At 47.3% G+C, this 21214-nt stretch overlaps 2 protein-coding genes across 3 annotated transcripts; one reads left to right on the top strand and one right to left on the bottom strand.

Moving 5' to 3' along the window:
• Nucleotides 1-1814: 1814 nt before the first annotated feature.
• Nucleotides 1815-8185, bottom strand: LOC117426100 (nmrA-like family domain-containing protein 1). The gene is made up of 6 exons (XM_034043394.3): nucleotides 8030-8185; nucleotides 6954-7192; nucleotides 6496-6621; nucleotides 6075-6198; nucleotides 4789-4979; nucleotides 1815-2167 (listed from the first exon to the last, which is right to left on the bottom strand). Exons 1-6 carry the CDS (start codon nucleotides 8067-8069, stop codon nucleotides 1988-1990), a joined length of 900 nt encoding a protein of 299 aa, XP_033899285.3. The 5' UTR covers nucleotides 8070-8185; the 3' UTR covers nucleotides 1815-1987.
• A 2030-nt stretch (nucleotides 8186-10215) lies between these two features.
• On the top strand, nucleotides 10216-20060 carry LOC117426564 (BTB/POZ domain-containing protein KCTD18-like). 2 transcript variants are annotated; one of them, XM_034044257.3, is made up of 7 exons: nucleotides 10216-10357; nucleotides 15595-15751; nucleotides 16171-16382; nucleotides 16674-16867; nucleotides 17421-17515; nucleotides 18537-18639; nucleotides 18822-20060. In XM_034044257.3, the coding sequence occupies exons 2-7, from the start codon at nucleotides 15604-15606 to the stop codon at nucleotides 19369-19371; spliced, it is 1302 nt and encodes a 433-aa protein (XP_033900148.3). In that variant the 5' UTR covers nucleotides 10216-10357; nucleotides 15595-15603; the 3' UTR covers nucleotides 19372-20060. The 2 variants fall into 2 exon arrangements, with proteins under 2 accessions (XP_033900148.3, XP_033900147.3); XM_034044256.3 differs by having other exon boundaries at nucleotides 10229-10346.
• The last annotated feature ends 1154 nt before the right edge of the window (nucleotides 20061-21214 follow it).

Raw genomic sequence — 21214 nt, 5'->3', positions numbered from 1 at the left:
CCTGTACACACAGCAGCTGACGCAGCTTGTACAGGAACAGCTCGAGGAGCGCTTTCTATAAAAGTACTGTATATGAATACCGATAAATGAAAATGTCCATGCATAGAACGATTGCAGTTTTGTGTGCGTTCTCAACCTCTCGGATGTCAATAAGCACAGATGTTTGTTTACACAGAATATGCGCGCCTCCTTTTCAGGTTCGTTTGCGCACGCCCGGGCACTCAACTGATTATATTCAAGTTCTGATCCGACAGCACCCTCTGGTGGTAAAGTCATATGACTGCGTCAGTAGTTTGAACTCGTCGCAAAATGACTGCAAATTACTTTGCAAAGCAAGTACTTTAATTGGTACACTATTAATCTTTATTACGTCGATATGCCGGTGTCATAGCCTAATGATGCTCATCCCCAGCTAAATTTCACCCCTGTGAATTTTAGCCTCTAGGTTCATTCTCAACCCTAAACCACGGCGTGAGAATTAACCTAACATTCGCCTAGGTTAAAATTCATGGGAGTGAAAGTTAGCCGGGGTGAGCATCATTAGGCTTTATTGGGATGACAAAATAAATTAAGTTTTGCCAAAGCATTTAAACAACAAACATCAAGGCAACTCATCAATACAAACAGAACAGTTTGTCCGTGTTGGAGAGTCCATTGAATTCTGGTGGGCAAATCTGGGGAAATACGTGTCTCTGCTGTGTTTGTATTTGGGGCAGTGTAACAGGAAGGAAGTGCATCTCTGTCTCGACATCTCCCAGTTCACAGTGATAGCACAGTCGGGTTTCTCTGGCTGTGGTCACTGAGTCTGTATTTGCCTCAGTTTTGTGTCTTTGCTCCTGACCAGGTATTCAGCCAGGGTAAAGTCTCTTTTTAGGACCGATAGCACTGTAGTTTGTTCTGTGTTTTTAATTGGGCTTTTCAACATGACACATATGTTTCATTATTAGGTTTCGGAGTTGTTTTTTCTTGGTGTTGTTCCTCGATTGGGGTTTGTTTTTTGGACACGTACTCTTTCTGTTTCGCATTATTTTGCATTTTCGAAGATGCTATTTAAGTCTTTAACAGTTTGCTTCCTGTTTGGGTTTTTTGATATTGTTTCATTTGACAGCTGTTTAATACGCTGGTCAGATTGACCGCTCATGGTTGTGCTAGGTAAGGTATGCAAACGTGGTCGTTCTAATGGTGTTACAGACAGAGATACCGTAGCCCAGCTAGAAAAGCAATTGAATGCATACAGAGCGATGTGGATTGTAAACAGAAGAGACGGCACCTAACAAAATAGAGAAAACCCATTTAGAAAACGTATATTAGACCTCAGACAAGGAACAGCCAGTGTCATCCTCTGTACATACTGATCGTTCAGCAACTTGAAACTCCCCGCACAGCACCGTCTTCTGTTCTCCTTTATTTAAACTAACTCTACTACCTGGAGCACCTTTAAAATCTAGATGCATTTTTGATAGCGACATTTAAATGTCATTGGTATATCAATTAGTCTGTGTTGTTTTTTTCGTGTTAATTGAATCCTTTTTTTGTACACTCGATGTCCAATTGACACTGCAATCGTGAAAAACCTTCGGAAAAGAGCCATAAAACGTTCCTTGATAAGATATTTGGGGACAGACGTTGAGGAATAGAGCCCACTAAATGAAAATGAGTTGAATTGGCAGACTATACATCTTGAACGTGCAGAATAGTCCACTCACCATGACACAATGATCCTCCATTTCAAACAGTATATTCTGCAAATCTAAGTTGGATTCAGTGTAGAATGCTACACATCACTGGTACGCAGTCATACATGTACAACCGTATATATTTGTTTAATGATTTATTATGTTTGCTTACAAGCAAGCTTTAATAATGAACAAAGATGTATTATTAATTCACATTTACAGAAAAACCAGTTTGCTGATTGCACGCTCCTATAGACACGTGTTTGACCGGAGAGATGCTCTGAGTCTGAGCAGCGCTGAAACTCCCTCCCTCACAGGTCTGCGAAGGCGTCCTTGTTCTCACTCAGCCACTGCTCAAAGCTGCGCACTGCTGGGTTCAGTCTGCGGGTCAGAACGATGTCCCGGTCTGGTTTCATCATGTAGAAACGGAACATGTCAGCAAATTCCTCCGCTCCGGGGAACCCCAGCTTCGCATAGACCTCTGCAGACATCTGTCAGAGGAAAAGGGGGGGACAGCGGAAGGTGAATTGCAGTTTAAAGTGACAATCCTGAAATTCACACCCCCTCCAAATGCAGGCAAAGCAAGGGAACCATCACACATGTAATGGAACCACTATGAACTCCAGCTATGTGCGAAGATGGACGCCCACTTTTCCTCTCCTTCTCCATCTCCCTGTTTCCCTCTCCCTCTCAGTCTCCCTGTTTCCCTGTTTCCCTCTCCCTGTTTCCCTCTCCCTCTCCCTGTTTCCCTCTCCGTCTCCCTGTTTCCCTCTCTGTCTCCCTGTTTCCCTCTCCCTCTCCCTGTTTCCCTCTCCCTCAGTCTCCCTGTTTCCCTCTCCCTCTCCCTGTTTCCCTGTTTCCCTCTCCCTGTTTCCCTCTCCCTCTCCCTGTTTCCCTCTCCATCTCCCTGTTTCCCTCTCCCTCTCCATCTCCCTGTTTCCCTCTCCCTCTGTCTCCCTGTTTCCCTCTCCCTCTCCCTGTTTCCCTGTTTCCCTCTCCCTGTTTCCCTCTCCCTCTCCCTGTTTCCCTCTCCCTCTCCCTGTTTCCCTCTCCCTCAGTCTCCCTGTTTCCCTCTCCCTGTTTCCCTCTCCCTCTCCCTGTTTCCCTGTTTCCCTCTCCCTGTTTCCCTCTCCCTCTCCCTGTTTCCCTCTCCATCTCCCTGTTTCCCTCTCCCTCTCCATCTCCCTGTTTCCCTCTCCCTCTGTCTCCCTGTTTCCCTGTTTCCCTCTCCCTGTTTCCCTCTCCCTCTCAGTCTCCCTGTTTCCCTCTCCCTGTTTTCCCCTCCCTCTTCCTGTTTCCCTCTCCCTGTTTCCCTGTCCCTCTCTGTCTCCCTGTTTCCCTCTCCCTCTCCCTGTTTCCCTGTCCCTCTCTGTCTCCCTGTTTCCCTATCCCTCTCTGTCTCCCTGTTTCCCTCTTCCTTTCCATCCCCGTTTCCCTCTCCGTCTCCCTGTTTTTCTCTCCGTCTCCCTGTTTCCCTCTCCCTGTTTCTGTCTCCCTGTTTCCCTCTCCCTCTCTGTCTCTGTATTATTATTATTATTTATTATTATTTATTTCTTAGCAGACGCCCTTATCCAGGGCGACTTACAATCGCAAGCAAATACAAATACATTCAAGTGTTACAATATAAGTCATACAATAAGAACAAGAAATACAATAATTCTCAAGTGTGACAAACCACAATTCAATAATACAGCAGATAATAGTGAAAGTTACATCAGGATATGATTAAGTAGTGATAGTTACATCAGGATATGATTAAGTACAAAATACTACAGATTAAACACTTGGGAGATTACAATATTCTGAGGTACAGGATTAAATGCAGTAAAATAGGGGGCAGATAAGAGCAAAATAAAGCATATTTAAATGAAGGGTGATAGTGTCCCAGGATACAACAGAGGAGTTCTACAGGTGCTGTTTGAAGAGGTGAGTCTTAAGGAGGCGCCGGAATGTGGTCAGGGACTGGGCAGTCCTGACATCTGTAGGAAGGTCGTTCCACCACTGCGGAGCAAGGGTGGAGAAGGAGCGGGCTCGGGAGGCAGGGGAGCGTAGCGGAGGTAGAGCCAGTCTTCTAGTGCAGGCGGAGCGGAGAGGTCGAGTGGGGGTGTAGGGAGAGATGAGGGTCTGGAGGTAGCTGGGTGCAGTCTGATCAAGGCATCTGTATCCCTCTCCTTCTCCCTGTTTCCCTCTCCCTCTCTGTCTCTGTTTCCCTCTCCTTCTCCCTGTTTCCCTCTCCCTCTTCCTGTTTCCCTCTCCCTCTCTGTCTCCCTGTTTCCCTCTCCCTCTCCCTGTTTCCCTGTCCCTCTCTGTCTCCCTGTTTCCCTCTCCCTCTCCCTGTTTCCCTGTCCCTCTCTGTCTCCCTGTTTCCCTCTCCCTCTCCCTGTTTCCCTGTCCCTCTCTGTCTCTCTGTTTCCCTCTCCCTCTCCCTGTTTCCCTATCCCTCTCTGTCTTCCTGTTTCCCTCTGTCTCTCTGTTTCCCTCTCCCTCTCCTTCTCCCTGTTTCCCTCTCCCTCTCCCTGTTTCCCTCTCCCTCTCTGTCTCCCTGTTTCCCTCTCTGTCTCCCTGTTTCCCTCTCCCTCTCTGTCTCTCTGTTTCCCTCTAGGTATAACCATGGGAAACGCTTGGGGAAAACTGTACAATTACTGTTGCAATTTACTGTAGTAAAGTTTTATAAGGGCAGATGTAACACTTTGTATTTGTAGTTGGTGCAGCTAATGTTTGATTTAGAAAGCAGTAAAATGGATCCAGGTTTTTTGAATTACCCACTGTGTAAAGAATAAATGACTTGGCTTCGCCCACGTTTTTTTATTCATTGAAATTGATTACATTTGTATCTGCCCTTATAAAACTTTACCACAGTAAATTGCAATAGTAATTGTACAGTTTTCCCCAAGCGTTTCCCATGGTTATACTATGTATTTACTATAGCTTACCATGCTTGCCATGCTTTTGCATCCACCTCACCATAGCTTTTGTGCTTTACAATGCTTACCTATGTTGTACCATGCTTGCACTGTGCTTTACTACAGTTTTCTATGCTTTTACTGTGGGAAACGTTTATAAGGGTAATAACACAGAGACCCGCACACCCAGCCCTGCTGATGGTCAGTACCTTCCCATCCCTGAATGGCTTCCCCAGGACCTTGCTCATGACCTCACTGTACTGCTGGATGGTTAGCCGGTCAGAGCTCAGGCCAATGGTCTTGCCAAGGTAGTCCTTTGGGGCTTTCAGCACACTGACCACTATCGGCCCCAGGTCAGCGACAGACATGCCGTCCATAGGGACATCGCCCACTGGAATATCTGCAGAGAGAGAGAGGGAGAGGAAAGGGAGAGATGGGACAATATATTGAACAAGATATTGAACTTTGGCAAGAGGTTGATATTGAAATCTGACAATGCTTAAAACAACTCTCCCCTCCCTTCCATGTCCGTCTCCTCCCTCTCCCTTCAATGTCCCTGTCTCCTCCTTTTCCCTTCCTGGTCCCTGTCTCCTCCCTCTCCCTTCCAGGTCCCTGTCTCCTCCCTCTCCCTTCCATGTCCCTGTCTCCTCCCTCTCCCTTCAATGTCCATGTCTCCTCCCTCTCCCTTCCATGTCCCTGTCTCCTCCCTCTCCCTTCCATGTTCCTGACCCTCTTTCTCCCTTCCATGTCCCTGTCTCCTCCCTCTCCCTTCAATGTCCCTGACCCTCCGTCTCCCTCCCATGTCCCTGTCTCCTCCTGCTCCCTTTCATGTCCCTTTTAAACGTTTTTTTTTCTTTAAGCTCTATACAAATGCATTATGTTTTGATTTTCTTCTGTTTTGTCCTGTGCATCGCTCTGATCCACTTTTTGTATGAAAGGTGCTGTATAAATAAAGGATTGATTGATTGATTTATTGATTGATTGATTCTAAACCTCATTTTAAAGAGTAAGCAGCGGGGTTCCGAAAAATATAGTGTTACACGTCCCCACGTGTTGCAACAACTGTTTAAATAACGCACCTGTAACTTGTTATTGTTAACATCCTGACAACTTTACACTTATAACTTTAAAGTCTGTTTCAAAGCTCTGTTCAAAATGGCTGCTCTGGTGCACTGGGGTTTGAGATCTGTTCTCTAAATCACTGCAGGAAGAGCGATTAAAAAAAAAATGCTCTGGCCTTTCTGTTCCGTACCACATCATGGATCGTTATTCCTGTGTTACCTGTTTGACAATGTGGGTAATAATCCTGATGCTATCAGTGCACTAGAGTGGGCATTTTGAAAAGAGCTTTGAAACAGAGTTTAAAGTTCGAAGTGTAAAAAGTCAGGTTATAAATGAAAAGAAAAATGCCAGGTACATTACTGAAACTCGTGGGGCTGTGTAGCGCTATGTTTTTCAGAACCCCGCTACTTGCTCTTCAGCCTCTCTCACTCACTGAGCCGGTATGCTCCTTCAGAGGCTTCGCTGTGAGGCTTGAAGAAGGTCAGGAAGTTCTCAAAGTAGGCAGGCATACGCACGCTGGTGAAAGGAACCCCGTTGTCTTTGAGATACTCCTCCACCTCGATGAAATAAAATAAACTATTAAACAGCAACACAGGAACACGAACAACAGCATCACAGACACCAGCTCTGTCAGGAAACTGGGTCAGCAAGTGCAAATGCAGATTGGTCTGTTTGTAGGTACATTAATTCATTATCTTGTCTTGACAAGAAAGGCCTATGTAGTTGCATTGTACTGCAGTGAGCTGGGTTGAATTGAATTGATGGGTACTGAATTGAATTGAGAGAGAGAGATGGAGCAGGGCTGGCAGGGTGTTGCTCTTCCCTGCTCCAGCCCTCCGCATTGTTGCCCTCACCTCCCCTTTGCTGTCGAAGTGTAGCACCTTCAACTTCCCCCCAGTCAGCTTGTTCACGTTCTCCAGCCCGCTGTACACAAAGTGCTTCAGCCCCAGCTGCTTAGCCAGGTCCACTGCAATCTTACCCTGAGAGGGAAGAGAGCGTGAGGGAGAGGGTGAGACAGAGAGAACGAGGGAGAGGGAGGGAAGGAGTGTGACAGGGTAGCCGAGCAGTGAAGACGTCCCCAGCTGTCAGAGACACACACACAGGTACTACTGCTGAAAAGCGCACTGCGGCGCCGTTTTTATTCAAAACAAAAATCAATAAAAAGGTTGAACACAAAACACTTCTCACAGAGCCAAAATAAATATTTAAACAAAAAGAGGTCACGAACACAAAATCCCAAACCCCAAATAAGTGAGGGAGAGAGGGAGACACTGCCCCGAGTGGTTGTAAGAAGTACCACACTGCTCTGTACCTGTTGAACTTCAACATCCTTGCTGAAGTGCTCCAAGAAGTTTGTCACGAAGAAGCAGCCGTATGCGCCCTGCAGCGCAGCCTCTATCTCCCCCTGCTGGCTCAGGTCTGCCTTCACCACCTGGGCTCCAAGACGGGATAGCTCCTCTCCTGCAGGCTTCTGGGGGTTCCGGGTCACCGCCCGCACCTGGAACGAAGCATCCTGGAGCAGAGCCCGCACAACTGAGCCACCCTGACCACCTGCACACAGAAACATACACACAGAAACAGTCACACACATACACACCCACACAGAAACACAGTCACCCACACAGACACACAGATACACACACAGAAACACAGTCACATACACACACACACAGAAACACAGGCAGACAGAAGGAGACGTTATTTTTATTTGAAGTCAATTCGTCTCTTTTTTTCTTCTGGTAAAACCTATTTGCTCACTTTGGTACAATTAACACAAAGCTCTTAAGTGGACCGTTTCTCAAGACGATCAGCTGGCTTAAGTGTTTGAATTTGCTTGCCGTCTGCATTGTTTAAAACCAGCTCAGGCAGTTCACCCTGCTCAGCTGCACCCTCACTCTCATTCACCAGTACTCTGAATCTCTGAATCTCTAGGTCTTGAGAAAGTCTTGGGCACCACTCTCTCACCCAGTGGAAGTGCATTCCTACGTAGCTGAACCAGTCCAAGCCAGACCCATCAAACTAGTACAATACTCAGCCCCCCTCTGGATAGTTCAACAGGTTCCCACTGGCTGCAGTATGACCCTGTGTCTTCCCTATTATCATACGGGACTGTGTGCTACAATGAAAAACGAAGGTCCAGCCTTCTAGGGCAGTGGTTCCTAACCCCAGTCCTGAGGACTCCTTCTGGTTTTCATTCCAGCTGAGCTCTCAATTACTGAACTAGACCCTTCATTGAACTAATAATCTGCTTAATTTGACCGTTTTACTTGTTTTCAGATCTTAAACAGTTGCAGATTTCAAGTTAGCCTTAACATTTTATAAGCAACTTGAACTCTGTAACTTTTTAGGAGCTGGGAACCACTTATCTAGGAAACCATTTGCACTCACCTGTAGCTCCAAAAACCACGATCAGCTTCCTGGCTGCCATCTCTCAGTGTTCTTATTTTGTAGCTGTACAACCACAGTGTGTTACCAGTACAAGCACTCTCTGTCTTTATATTCTCTGCAATCCCGAGGAACCACCCAACCCGGAATCTAACTCTAACTCCAACTCCGCCCCCCGGGATGTTTAGATTCTGTCCCTGCCTTACAGCAGGGTTCTAACCCCGCCCCCAGAATGCATGCTTTTATCTGAACTCTGAACAGTAAGTTTTAAAACTGATGTTTTAAGGACTGTGTATTTTCGTCCCTGATCTATATCTCATACTACTGCAGCTTATTTAAAACTCAAGATGCTTTTGAAGCTGAATTGAAGCTGGTAAAACAAACCCAATAACCCATAACTCTGAAAACACTAAACAATAGAATATTTAGTGATACTAAATAAATATAGAAAGTCATGTTTGCGTTTTTAAGATTTGATTCTCAATAAATAACATTCAATATGTAACTAGAAACAACAGTTCATTTACATAAGACTTACATAATATGTATATTCATTAATTGATAGAAAACCCTCCCTGTCCTCACTCAGTACAGCCATGGAAAATACGTCATTCGGATCTATATAAACACATTTATGTATATATCAGATATATGTACATATAAGATTGTATAGCACCTCCGTTAGAAAGAAGTGAAGCTCACCCCATTGTCTGAGAAATGTGTGGGATTAATATATATGTGTTTCACATTCAAAGCCATTTTTTTTCTAATTTCAGTATTTGCAAAATGCCATTAAACCACTCATAAGCAGGTCATCCTGTGTAGCCAATATCAGGTGTGGGGACAGCAGGTGAGTATACCTGAGTGTGTCAGAGTGTACCTGAGTGTTCCTGAGTATTCCCGGGGGGGGGGGGGGGGTCTCTGGAGATGGTCTTGTGGTTTATCAGGTCCCCAGGACCCCTTGATGGCAATGCAGTTATCATGCACAATTGGGCTGGAATTATTTCTTCATTTTCTTCTCTTTGTAAATTCTCATGGTCCAGATGCCTGCTCACAGTTACTCAGCACCACCTTTGAGAACCAGTTCAGTTACCACTAGTCAGAGTGACCCAGCACATTGGTTCAAATTCAATGCATTCATTTAACCAGAATATAAGCCTTGAGCTATTCCTGAACAGAAAAGCAGAGAACACATTATACAATAATCACTTAGACTATTAGCTACAGGTTCAATACAGAATCAAAATGATAACCTAAAAATATTAAAATATTTCACGCTGACAGAAAAGCAGAATGGAATCAATTACAATACACAGAATCAGGCAATGTCTACAGGATCGGACAGATTTAAGATCTGTATTTCAGCAAAATAAGACAGTGGCAATCTCTAGGACCTGCCATTTCAGTATGGGATAAACGCCAACTGCTTCTTTGAGTCGTCGTGGTAGAGCTCCCTCAGAAAAGCTGCCTATAGTAGAAACAGAGCAAAATGTGATAAACCACAGTGAAGCATGATAAAGCAGAACGCTTTGTAAAGAACAGCAAGGTATGGTAAAGCATATTAATAAATGAACTGTATCATAGAACAGAGAAGCATAGAACTGTATCACAATGGAAAAGCGTGGTCAAACTGCGAGAATACCGTGCAGAAATACTGCGGTCAAGTTTTATAAGGACTGCCTAAAAGAAACGGTCTCCATTGGTTATTAATCTAGTTTTTTTTATTGGCAAAACATAATTAAGTAAATGCAGTGGAATATATATATATAGTTAAAGCAATCCTTCTCAAACTTTTTATTTTTCATTTTTTTGCACCCTTATGTAAAGCTAGACGAATGGGTGTGTAAGCCTGTTGCACAATAAAATATTGTCAATACACACTAAGAAAGAGTAATAATAAAGAAAGCCTCTCCCTCTGTCTCTCCCGTTGTAATAGGCGTGACTCAGCACAGTCCTGCATTCAGAGAGCACTCAAGCGAGACGGACTGTTTGTGACGTAACTGCAGTTATAGTTACAAAACAAAGCAGGTCACTAAAATTGATTTCTCAGTTTGATTATTTTTGCATTTTATTTTTTCTATCTGTGTGCTATTTCCTTGCAGCCGAATAAATGCATTGGCTTGTCTTTAGAATCGAGGCACACAAATTAATACGGTCCTGTCCTTTATGTAAACGGCCGACCCCTGCCCTTTCCCCCTTGTACCACCAGACGGCGCTGTGATTACCCATGTCAGTGGTTCTCTGTGGTATGACGAAGCAGCCACTCTTGTGCTCGATTGGAGCTCGAGTGTAGCTCAGAAGGGTGGAGCGATCAGTCAGTGTAAGTACATTGTAGGTAACATTAAAAGTTAAAAATAAATTGCATTGGGAGGACTCGTTTAGGGATTTCCATTAATGTAACACCGTTTAACCGTTGAGTGTCAATTCAATTCTGTTTTTGTCTTTGGAGGATCGATGCAAACACGATTGTTATTACATTTGTTATAAACATAAATAAATAAAAGCACCGTTGGCAGATGTGAGGTCTGCTGCCAATTATATATCAAACACGCTTTTAATTCATGACACTAGTTTGCTTTTTTACCTGGTAGGAGACTTATTGTAATTCTAACACGACAGTAACGCAGCTTTTAATTTGAGGTGTTTGGAAACACAGTCGAGAGAGATCTTCGCTTTGCCACACAGTGCACATTCAGATCAGTGGTGTATTCCAGTTACTGCCTGAATCACAGCCATCATTAGTATAATACAATACCACCAGACCCGAGGCTAAAACAGAAGTGCCTGTACGCGACGATTAAAGGTGTGCAGTAACTATACGGCTATGTTCTAGTTTCTGTGTCCACAGTGAGTTTTGTCCTGCTATACCTAGCTAATCCCAGTGGGGTTGGTCACAGTTTTCTTAAAACGAGACGCACCGCTGAGCTCAGAGGCACTCTCCTTCTCTGGCTGTGAATGGTCGCTGTTGCAAGTGTCTATAGCGGAGTGTGTGACTCAGCTGGTCTGTGTTTCAGGGTGGCAGTGTCTATAATGGAGTGTGTGACTCAGCTGGTCTGTTTCAGGGTGGCAGTGTCTATAGTGGAGTGTGTGACTCAGCTGGTCTGTGTTTCAGGGTGGCAGTGTCTATAGTGGAGTGTGTGACTCAGCTGGTCTGTGTTTCAGGGTGGCAGTGTCTATAGTGGAGTGTGTGACTCAGCTGGTCTGTGTTTCAGGGTGGCAGTGTCTATAGTGGAGTGTGTGACTCAGCTGGTCTGTGTTTCAGGGTGGCAGTGTCTATAGCGGAGTGTGTGACTCAGCTGGTCTGTTTCAGGGTGGCAGTGTCTATAGTGGAGTGTGTGACTCAGCTGGTCTGTGTTTCAGGGTGGCAGTGTCTATAGTGGAGTGTGTGACTCAGCTGGTCTGTGTTTCAGGGTGGCAGTGTCTATAATGGAGTGTGTGACTCAGCTGGTCTGTGTTTCAGGGTGGCAGTGTCTATAGTGGAGTGTGTGACTCAGCTGGTCTGTGTTTCAGGGTGGCAGTGTCTATAGTGGAGTGTGTGACTCAGCTGGTCTGTGTTTCAGGGTGGCAGTGTCTATAATGGAGTGTGTGACTCAGCTGGTCTGTGTTTCAGGGTGGCAGTGTCTATAGTGGAGTGTGTGACTCAGCTGGTCTGTTTCAGGGTGGCAGTGTCTATAGTGGAGTGTGTGACTCAGCTGGTCTGTGTTTCAGGGTGGCAGTGTCTATAGCGGAGTGTGTGACTCAGCTGGTCTGTGTTTCAGGGTGGCAGTGTCTATAGTGGAGTGTGTGACTCAGCTGGTCTGTTTCAGGGTGGCAGTGTCTATAGCGGAGTGTGTGACTCAGCTGGTCTGTGTTTCAGGGCGGCAGTGTCTATAGTGGAGTGTGTGACTCAGCTGGTCTGTGTTTCAGGGTGGCAGTGTCTATAGTGGAGTGTGTGACTCAGCTGGTCTGTTTCAGGGTGGCAGTGTCTATAGTGGAGTGTGTGACTCAGCTGGTCTGTGTTTCAGGGTGGCAGTGTCTATAATGGAGTGTGTGACTCAGCTGGTCTGTTTCAGGGTGGCAGTGTCTATAGCGGAGTGTGTGACTCAGCTGGTCTGTGTTTCAGGGTGGCAGTGTCTATAATGGAGTGTGTGACTCAGCTGGTCTGTTTCAGGGTGGCAGTGTCTATAGTGGAGTGTGTGACTCAGCTGGTCTGTTTCAGGGTGGCAGTGTCTATAGTGGAGTGTGTGACTCAGCTGGTCTGTGTTTCAGGGTGGCAGTGTCTATAGTGGAGTGTGTGACTCAGCTGGTCTGTTTCAGGGTGGCAGTGTCTATAGTGGAGTGTGTGACTCAGCTGGTCTGTGTTTCAGGGTGGCAGTGTCTATAGCGGAGTGTGTGACTCAGCTGGTCTGTGTTTCAGGGTGGCAGTGTCTATAGTGGAGTGTGTGACTCTACTGGGCTGTGTTTCAGGGTGGCAGTGTCTATAGTGGAGTGTGTGACTCAGCTGGTCTGTGTTTCAGGGTGGCAGTGTCTATAGTGGAGTGTGTGACTCAGCTGGTCTGTTTCAGGGTGGCAGTGTCTATAATGGAGTGTGTGACTCAGCTGGTCTGTTTCAGGGTGGCAGTGTCTATAGTGGAGTGTGTGACTCAGCTGGTCTGTGTTTCAGGGTGGCAGTGTCTATAGTGGAGTGTGTGACTCAGCTGGTCTGTTTCAGGGTGGCAGTGTCTATAATGGAGTGTGTGACTCAGCTGGTCTGTTTCAGGGTGGCAGTGTCTATAGCGGAGTGTGTGACTCAGCTGGTCTGTGTTTCAGGGTGGCAGTGTCTATAGCGGAGTGTGTGACTCAGCTGGTCTGTTTCAGGGTGGCAGTGTCTATAATGGAGTGTGTGACTCAGCTGGTCTGTTTCAGGGTGGCAGTGTCTATAGTGGAGTGTGTGACTCAGCTGGTCTGTGTTTCAGGGTGGCAGTGTCTATAGTGGAGTGTGTGACTCAGCTGGTCTGTTTCAGGGTGGCAGTGTCTATAGCGGAGTGTGTGACTCAGCTGGTCTGTTTCAGGGTGGCAGTGTCTATAGTGGAGTGTGTGACTCAGCTGGTCTGTGTTTCAGGGTGGCAGTGTCTATAGCGGAGTGTGTGACTCAGCTGGTCTGTTTCAGGGTGGCAGTGTCTATAATGGAGTGTGTGACTCAGCTGGTCTGTGTTTCAGGGTGGCAGTGTCTATAGCGGAGTGTGTGACTCAGCTGGTCTGTTTCAGGGTGGCAGTGTCTATAGCGGAGTGTGTGACTCAGCTGGTCTGTGTTTCAGGGTGGCAGTGTCTATAATAGAGTGTGTGACTCAGCTGGTCTGTTTCAGGGTGGCAGTGTCTATAATGGAGTGTGTGACTCAGCTGGTCTGTTTCAGGGTGGCAGTGTCTATAGTGGAGTGTGTGACTCAGCTGGTCTGTTTCAGGGTGGCAGTGTCTATAGTGGAGTGTGTGACTCAGCTGGTCTGTTTCAGGGTGGCAGTGTCTATAGTGGAGTGTGTGACTCAGCTGGTCTGTTTCAGGGTGGCAGTGTCTATAGTGGAGTGTGTGACTCAGCTGGTCTGTTTCAGGGTGGCAGTGTCTATAGTGGAGTGTGTGACTCAGCTGGTCTGTTTCAGGGCGGCAGTGTCTATAATGGAGTGTGTGACTCAGCTGGTCTGTTTCAGGGTGGCAGTGTCTATAATGGAGTGTGTGACTCAGCTGGTCTGTTTCAGGGTGGCAGTGTCTATAGTGGAGTGTGTGACTCAGCTGGTCTGTTTCAGGGTGGCAGTGTCTATAGTGGAGTGTGTGACTCAGCTGGTCTGTTTCAGGGTGGCAGTGTCTATAGTGGAGTGTGTGACTCAGCTGGTCTGTTTCAGGGTGGCAGTGTCTATAGCGGAGTGTGTGACTCAGCTGGTCTGTGTTTCAGGGTGGCAGTGTCTATAGCGGAGTGTGTGACTCAGCTGGTCTGTATTTCAGGGTGGCAGTGTCTATAGTGGAGTGTGTGACTCAGCTGGTCTGTGTTTCAGGGTGGCAGTGTCTATAATGGAGTGTGTGACTCAGCTGGTCTGTGTTTCAGGGTGGCAGTGTCTATAGTGGAGTGTGTGACTCAGCTGGTCTGTTTCAGGGTGGCAGTGTCTATAGCAGAGTGTGTGACTCAGCTGGTCTGTATTTCAGGGTGGCAGTGTCTATAATGGAGTGTGTGACTCAGCTGGTCTGTTTCAGGGTGGCAGTGTCTATAGTGGAGTGTGTGACTCAGCTGGTCTGTTTCAGGGTGGCAGTGTCTATAGCGGAGTGTGTGACTCAGCTGGTCTGTTTCAGGGTGGCAGTGTCTATAGTGGAGTGTGTGACTCAGCTGGTCTGTTTCAGGGTGGCAGTGTCTATAGTGGAGTGTGTGACTCAGCTGGTCTGTGTTTCAGGGTGGCAGTGTCTATAGTGGAGTGTGTGACAGCTGGTCTGTTTCAGGGTGGCAGTGTCTATAGCGGAGTGTGTGACTCAGCTGGTCTGTTTCAGGGTGGCAGTGTCTATAGTGGAGTGTGTGACTCAGCTGGTCTGTTTCAGGGTGGCAGTGTCTATAGTGGAGTGTGTGACTCAGCTGGTCTGTTTCAGGGTGGCAGTGTCTATAGTGGAGTGTGTGACTCAGCTGGTCTGTTTCAGGGTGGCAGTGTCTATAGTGGAGTGTGTGACTCAGCTGGTCTGTGTTTCAGGGTGGCAGTGTCTATAATGGAGTGTGTGACTCAGCTGGTCTGTTTCAGGGTGGCAGTGTCTATAATGGAGTGTGTGACTCAGCTGGTCTGTGTTTCAGGGTGGCAGTGTCTATAGTGGAGTGTGTGACTCAGCTGGTCTGTGTTTCAGGGTGGCAGTGTCTATAGTGGAGTGTGTGACTCAGCTGGTCTGTTTCAGGGTGGCAGTGTCTATAGTGGAGTGTGTGACTCAGCTGGTCTGTGTTTCAGGGTGGCAGTGTCTATAATGGAGTGTGTGACTCAGCTGGTCTGTTTCAGGGTGGCAGTGTCTATAATGGAGTGTGTGACTCAGCTGGTCTGTGTTTCAGGGTGGCAGTGTCTATAATGGAGTGTGTGACTCAGCTGGTCTGTGTTTCAGGGTGGCAGTGTCTATAGTGGAGTGTGTGACTCAGCTGGTCTGTTTCAGGGTGGCAGTGTCTATAATGGAGTGTGTGACTCAGCTGGTCTGTGTTTCAGGGTGGCAGTGTCTATAATGGAGTGTGTGACTCAGCTGGTCTGTTTCAGGGTGGCAGTGTCTATAGCAGAGTGTGTGACTCAGCTGGTCTGTGTTTCAGGGTGGCAGTGTCTATAGTGGAGTGTGTGACTCAGCTGGTCTGTTTCAGGGTGGCAGTGTCTATAGTGGAGTGTGTGACTCAGCTGGTCTGTTTCAGGGTGGCAGTGTCTATAGTGGAGTGTGTGACTCAGCTGGTCTGTTTCAGGGCGGCAGCGTCTATAGTGAGTTTAATGTTGTATGATCTCTCTTGGTCTCTGTTCCAGTGTTACGCTGTGGTATCGGAGGTCCTGCAGTCTTGTGCTCACAGTATGGAGAGACTCTTGCTGGTTCTAGTGTTTCTCTCCTCATCTCTTTTGCAGTGCTGCTCTATGGAAGGGGAGGAGGTATCAGATATCTTGCGCCTCAGTGTGGGAGGCTGCCAGTTCACTGCTCGGAGAGACTCGCTCTGTCGCTTCCAGGACTCCATGCTGAGCACCATGTTCAGCGGCAGGTTCCCTCTGAGAAAAGACCACACAGGTGAGCGATGATGTATTGTAATAATGTACATATTCAACACAAAGGAGTGAAGAGACTGTCATATATACAGTAGCCACAAATATTTTCTCCCCTTGGCTTTTATTATGGCAGTTGTTGTATTGTTGGCTAATTATAATTGTACTGGTACTGAGACGACCAGCCGCCCTAAAGCTCACTGTACTGTACTGTTGTGTTGTACTGTGCTATACTGTACTGTACTGTTGTGTTGTACTGTGCTATACTGTACTGTACTGTTGTGTTGTACTGTTGTGTTGTACTGTGCTATACTGTACTGTTGTGTTGTACTGTATTATGCTATACTATACTGTACTGTGCTGTACTGTATTATGCTATACTGTACTGTGCTGTGCTGTACTGTACTGTGTTGTGTTGTGCTGAGTGTGCTCACTGTCTTTCAGGGGCTTGTGTAATCGAGAGGGATGGGCAGCTCTTTAAGTTCCTATTGGATTATCTTCACGGGGAGCTCCACCTCCCTGCTGATGAGGAGACGCGATTGGCTGTGCAGCGGGAGGCAGATTATTTCGGGGTGCCCTTCCCTCAGTCGCTGACGGAGCAGCTTGTCACAGAGATGGAGTCTGGGGCTCTGAGGGAGAGCACCCCCCTGCGCCAGGTCAGTGTGTACAAGCTTAACTCCCAGGCCCTGGTACATTTCACAGAAATCAGGAAATCCATGAAACAATACAGCCTGAGTTCTAGTCAGGTCTGTACAGTAGCCTGCCTCTCTCCCTGTCTGTCAAGACCTGTCTGATCCGTGACAGGCATATGGACTGGTCTCTAAGAGTCTGGTCTGTACAGTAACCTACCTCTCTCTCTCTCTCAGGCCCTGTCTGATCTGTGCCAGGCGTATGGACTGGTCTCTAAGAGTCTGGTCTGTACAGTAACCTGCCTCTCTCTCTCTCAGGCCCTGTCTGATCTGTGCCAGGCGTATGGACTGGTCTGCTCGCGGCCGGTGGTCTGGGTGCTGCATTATCTGAGTGCGTGCGGAGCGAGCTGTGAGACCAAGGTGCTGGGTGTGTTCGGGAGCCGGGAGCAGGGGCTGCAGGCCATGGACAAGCAGCTGGGGGGCAAGAAGAACAGCCGCAGTGTCCACCGCAGGTAACACTGACACACACAGTGATATACACACACACCCACACAGTGATACACACACACACACACACACATGCACTGATACACACACACACACACACACACACACGCAGTGATACACACAGACCCACACACACACACCCACACACACACAGTGATATACACACACCCACGCACACACACACCCACACACAGTGATATACACACACACACACACACACACACGCAGTGATACACACAGACCCACACACACACACCCACACACACACAGTGATATACACACACCCACGCACACACACACCCACACACAGTGATATACACACACAGTCATATACTCACACAGACACAGCGTAACACAGCACAGGCACAGAGTGACACATACTCACACACACAGTGACAGATACAGTGTCACACACACACTGACAAACACACATACCTTCACTGTTCACAAGTGAGTCTTGAGTTTCACACAAACAGACACACACACCTGCTACTATCACTACAGCTTTACGCTTCCTCGCTCCCACACTAACAGTGAGTAACTCTCCCTCGTTCTCAGGGAGGCTGCTGGGAATGTGCAGTATATCTGGAGCTACTACTCCCCTGCTGAGCTGGGCAAGATGATGGACGCCTTCGACAGCTGGGAGGGGCGAGGTACTCATTCATTCACTCATGCACTCCTGAATTAGCTTATAGTGCAGTCCCTTCGACTCCCCACTAGATGGCACTGTGGTCATAATAACTGCAGTATATTGGGTGTCCCAAAGCTGTAGTAATAATAATCATTATTTTTATATAGTGCCTTTCATAGTGGACCATCACAAAGCACTTTACAAGATACGAGACTAGGGTGTGTGAACTATGCATCAGCTGCAGAGTCACTTATAACAACGTCTCACCCGAAAGACGGAGCACAAGGAGGTTCAGTGACTTGATCAGGGTCACACAATGAATCAGTGGCTGGGCTGGGATTTGAACCGGGGACCTCCTGGTTACAAGCCCATTTCTTTAACTACTGGACCACACAGCCTCCTATGGTAATTCTCCACATCTGTTAAATGCAACAGTACTATGATTATTGTGCAGTATGGTATTCTGTTGTGCAGTATTCTGTTCTGTTGTACAGCGCTGTCTTGTGAGTTTCTGTTCTGTTGTACAGTACAGCGCTGTCTTGTGAGTTTCTGTTCTGTTGTACAGTACAGCGCTGTCTTGCGAGTTTCTGTTCTGTTGTACAGTACAGCGCTGTCTTGTGAGTTTCTGTTCTGTTGTACAGTACAGCGCTGTCTTGTGAGTTTCTGTTCTGTTGTACAGTACAGCGCTGTCTTGCGAGTTTCTGTTCTGTTGTACAGTACAGCGCTGTCTTGTGAGTTTCTGTTCTGTTGTACAGTACAGCGTTGTCTTGTGAGTTTCTGTTCTGTTGTACAGTACAGCGCTGTCTTGTGAGTTTCTGTTCTGTTGTACAGTACAGCGTTGTCTTGCGAGTTTCTGTTCTGTTGTACAGTACAGCGCTGTCTTGCGAGTTTCTGTTCTGTTGTACAGTACAGCGCTGTCTTGAGTTTCTGTTCTGTTGTACAGTACAGCGCTGTCTTGTGAGTTTCTGTTCTGTTGTACAGTACAGCGCTGTCTTGTGAGTTTCTGTTCTGTTGTATAGTACAGCGCTGTCTTGTGTGTGCAGGAGTGAGTTTCTGGCGGGTGCCCCAGGAGCTGATCGAGTGCTGGACGCTGGAGAAACGCCCCCTGCAGGACAGTCAGGAGCCGCTCACCCCCAGGCACAAAAGGTACGGTGGGGCTGTATGTAGCATCGGGGCCTGCTGTCTTGGTTTAACACACTGGCTGCCTAGCTTGGGGACTAGCTCAAATAATACAAATTTGCAACCCCTGTTGGTTAAAAAACAGTCGTGAATCTCTGGTAATCAGCTACTGTGATGCCATTAAACTCACTGATTCTGTTTCCTGTCAGGTGGTTCCTGGAATGCTCAGAGAAGGAGGAAGTGGAGGAACCAAGCCCCAAGCGTGTCACCCAGCGAATCACCTTCTCCGGCCCATCCACCAGCACAGCCATTCGGGTCAGGAACTCTGGAATAGCACAGTCCTCCAGGGAGGGAGGGGCTGGCAGCCTGCCTGGTCCTCCAAGCACCAAACACAACCAGAACCAGGATCAGAGCCAGGGCCGGACCAGAGAGCCCGGGAACAGGAACACTGTCTCGGGTCCTGGAGTCCGGACCAGTGCTTCTGATAAAGAGTCCAGGAGCAGGGGCAGTGTGCAGTCCAGCATTGCTGCGGCTTTGGACCAGTCTGGATCCCCGGCACACAGACAGAACAACTCGGGGCCGCCAGTCCAAGCCAGCCCCCAACCCAGCCGGCCTGTTCGCCTGAAGAGACTGGTGCTGCCTAGCCAGACGGAGCTGAGACAGAGGACTGGAGTGGGAGAGGGGGGAGCACAGGCGCAGAAGGGAATGGGCAGCACACCAACACAAGAGGGGAGAAATGAGGGGAATGGAGAGGGCTGATCTGACGGAGAAGCTATTGCCCTTTACCCTCAGCATTACATACGATACCCTGCAGAGAGAAGGGGGCACAGGGAACAGAGTGTCTGTGAGTGAAGTAGAACCCCAGAGTTAGGAACATGCAGGCATTCAGAAGACTGCAATCTGAAACCTATTATTAGTTTCAATGGTTTAATGTATGTGTACTGTATTAGCGCAATCTGTAACATGAGGAATGTTAATAAGAAAACACAAGTCAAGCCCATAGAGCTGTGTTGAAATTCACAGTGTTGCGGCTCCAGAGTCTTTTACCATAGGCTGGGTCCCTGGAGCATTTGGTTGAGCGGTTAGTTTGTAAGTGTGAGGCTCTTAACTTTGAGGTTCAACTGTATCCCCCATAGCCCCCCAACCCCCACACCCTTAGGAGGTGTCACACAGTGCCCCCTGCAGCTTAGAAGAGGAAGGGAGGTTTGACTGTTGATGTAACCTGGAGGTAGGAATGAGACCGGGCATGATGGTGCTCTTATCATCATCATCATCATCATTATTATTATTATTATTATTATTATTATTATTATTATTATTATTATTATTATTATTAATGTTCATTTTTATAACATAGTTGTTTTTTTTCCTGCAAGATTTTCATGATATGCCTTGTCATTTTTGGTAAATAAATAAAGTGAGGTGCCTGACGGGCTGTCATTAATAGACAGGCACGCCTAGTAATGAAGACATTGTGAAACACATAATGTCAGAATCTGGAAACCTCAACTGATACACCTTATTTGTATTGCTTCATTTGTGCCAAGGTGGATCAGGTGGATAATCTGAAGCACAATGGCTTTGAGCAGTTGAATGAAACAGACAGTCCAGTGTCCTGACCCTGATGCAGGAGCAGTGGGGGCGGGCCAGGTTGGTGAGCCTCAGGACCCCCGCTGATGGTGCGTCCGGGGGAGGCGAACGCATCATCGCTGACGCACTTCATCTCTTTGATTGATTGTGCACAGCAATTAAAAGCGAACAGGAGCTGCATTGCACCGTGATTCTGTGAGAGTCTGATGTCACAGCTTGATATGAGTGTACAACCTGCATCCGTGTAAAAGCTGCTTTTTCCATGGTACGGACATGCCACACGTAAAACATTATCATCCAGCCAGAGCTGGAATAATCTAGTTTGGTAGATTCTTGAGTTATCGCTGAGGAATGACATTTCCGCTCACAGGAGGTAATTGCCTGCAGTTATGAGCTCATAACTCGAGTCTGGTGGCTGGGATACAGACAGCAGTCCTGTTACTGTGGTGCTTGGACACTATTGAGATTTATTAGAGAGAGTCTGGGTGTGGATTGAGATAGGATTGTTAAAGGCAGATCCATGTGTGCTGAGTGGAGTATAGCTGTAATAAAGATGTCAGGTAACACAAATCACTGTGAGAGGGACCTCACTCTGCACACTGCCCAGAGGGGCTCCCCTGCATCAATACCCACCCTCAACACACACACACACACACACCAGTATGGGGACAGGGCCTCACTGCACAGAGGGGCTCCCCTGCATCAATACCCACCCTCAACACACACCAGCATAGGAACTGGCCCTTAGAAAATGTAGCTGTTGGTGTTGCAGGCTCTTGGGAAGCTCTTGTTAAAAACTGTCTGAAATGAACATTGAGAAAGCAGGCTGTTTAATGGCTTTCATTCATTAACAGTGTAGATTAAAAGGGAAGGGAGAGAGAAAGAGATTGTATTCATTTAACACGGCGATTCATCAAGCACTAATTTGCTCCTGCATAAAGAAACAGCTGTGGACAAGAGTGCTTTAGAAGCCTCCTCATCCATCTGCTTCAGTCGAGGAGGAATCTAATGT

This window comes from Acipenser ruthenus, chromosome 11 (assembly GCF_902713425.1).
Source record: "Acipenser ruthenus chromosome 11, fAciRut3.2 maternal haplotype, whole genome shotgun sequence".
Classification (NCBI taxonomy): Eukaryota; Metazoa; Chordata; class Actinopteri; order Acipenseriformes; family Acipenseridae; genus Acipenser; species Acipenser ruthenus.
This window is presented reverse-complemented; position numbering and strand designations above follow the sequence as displayed.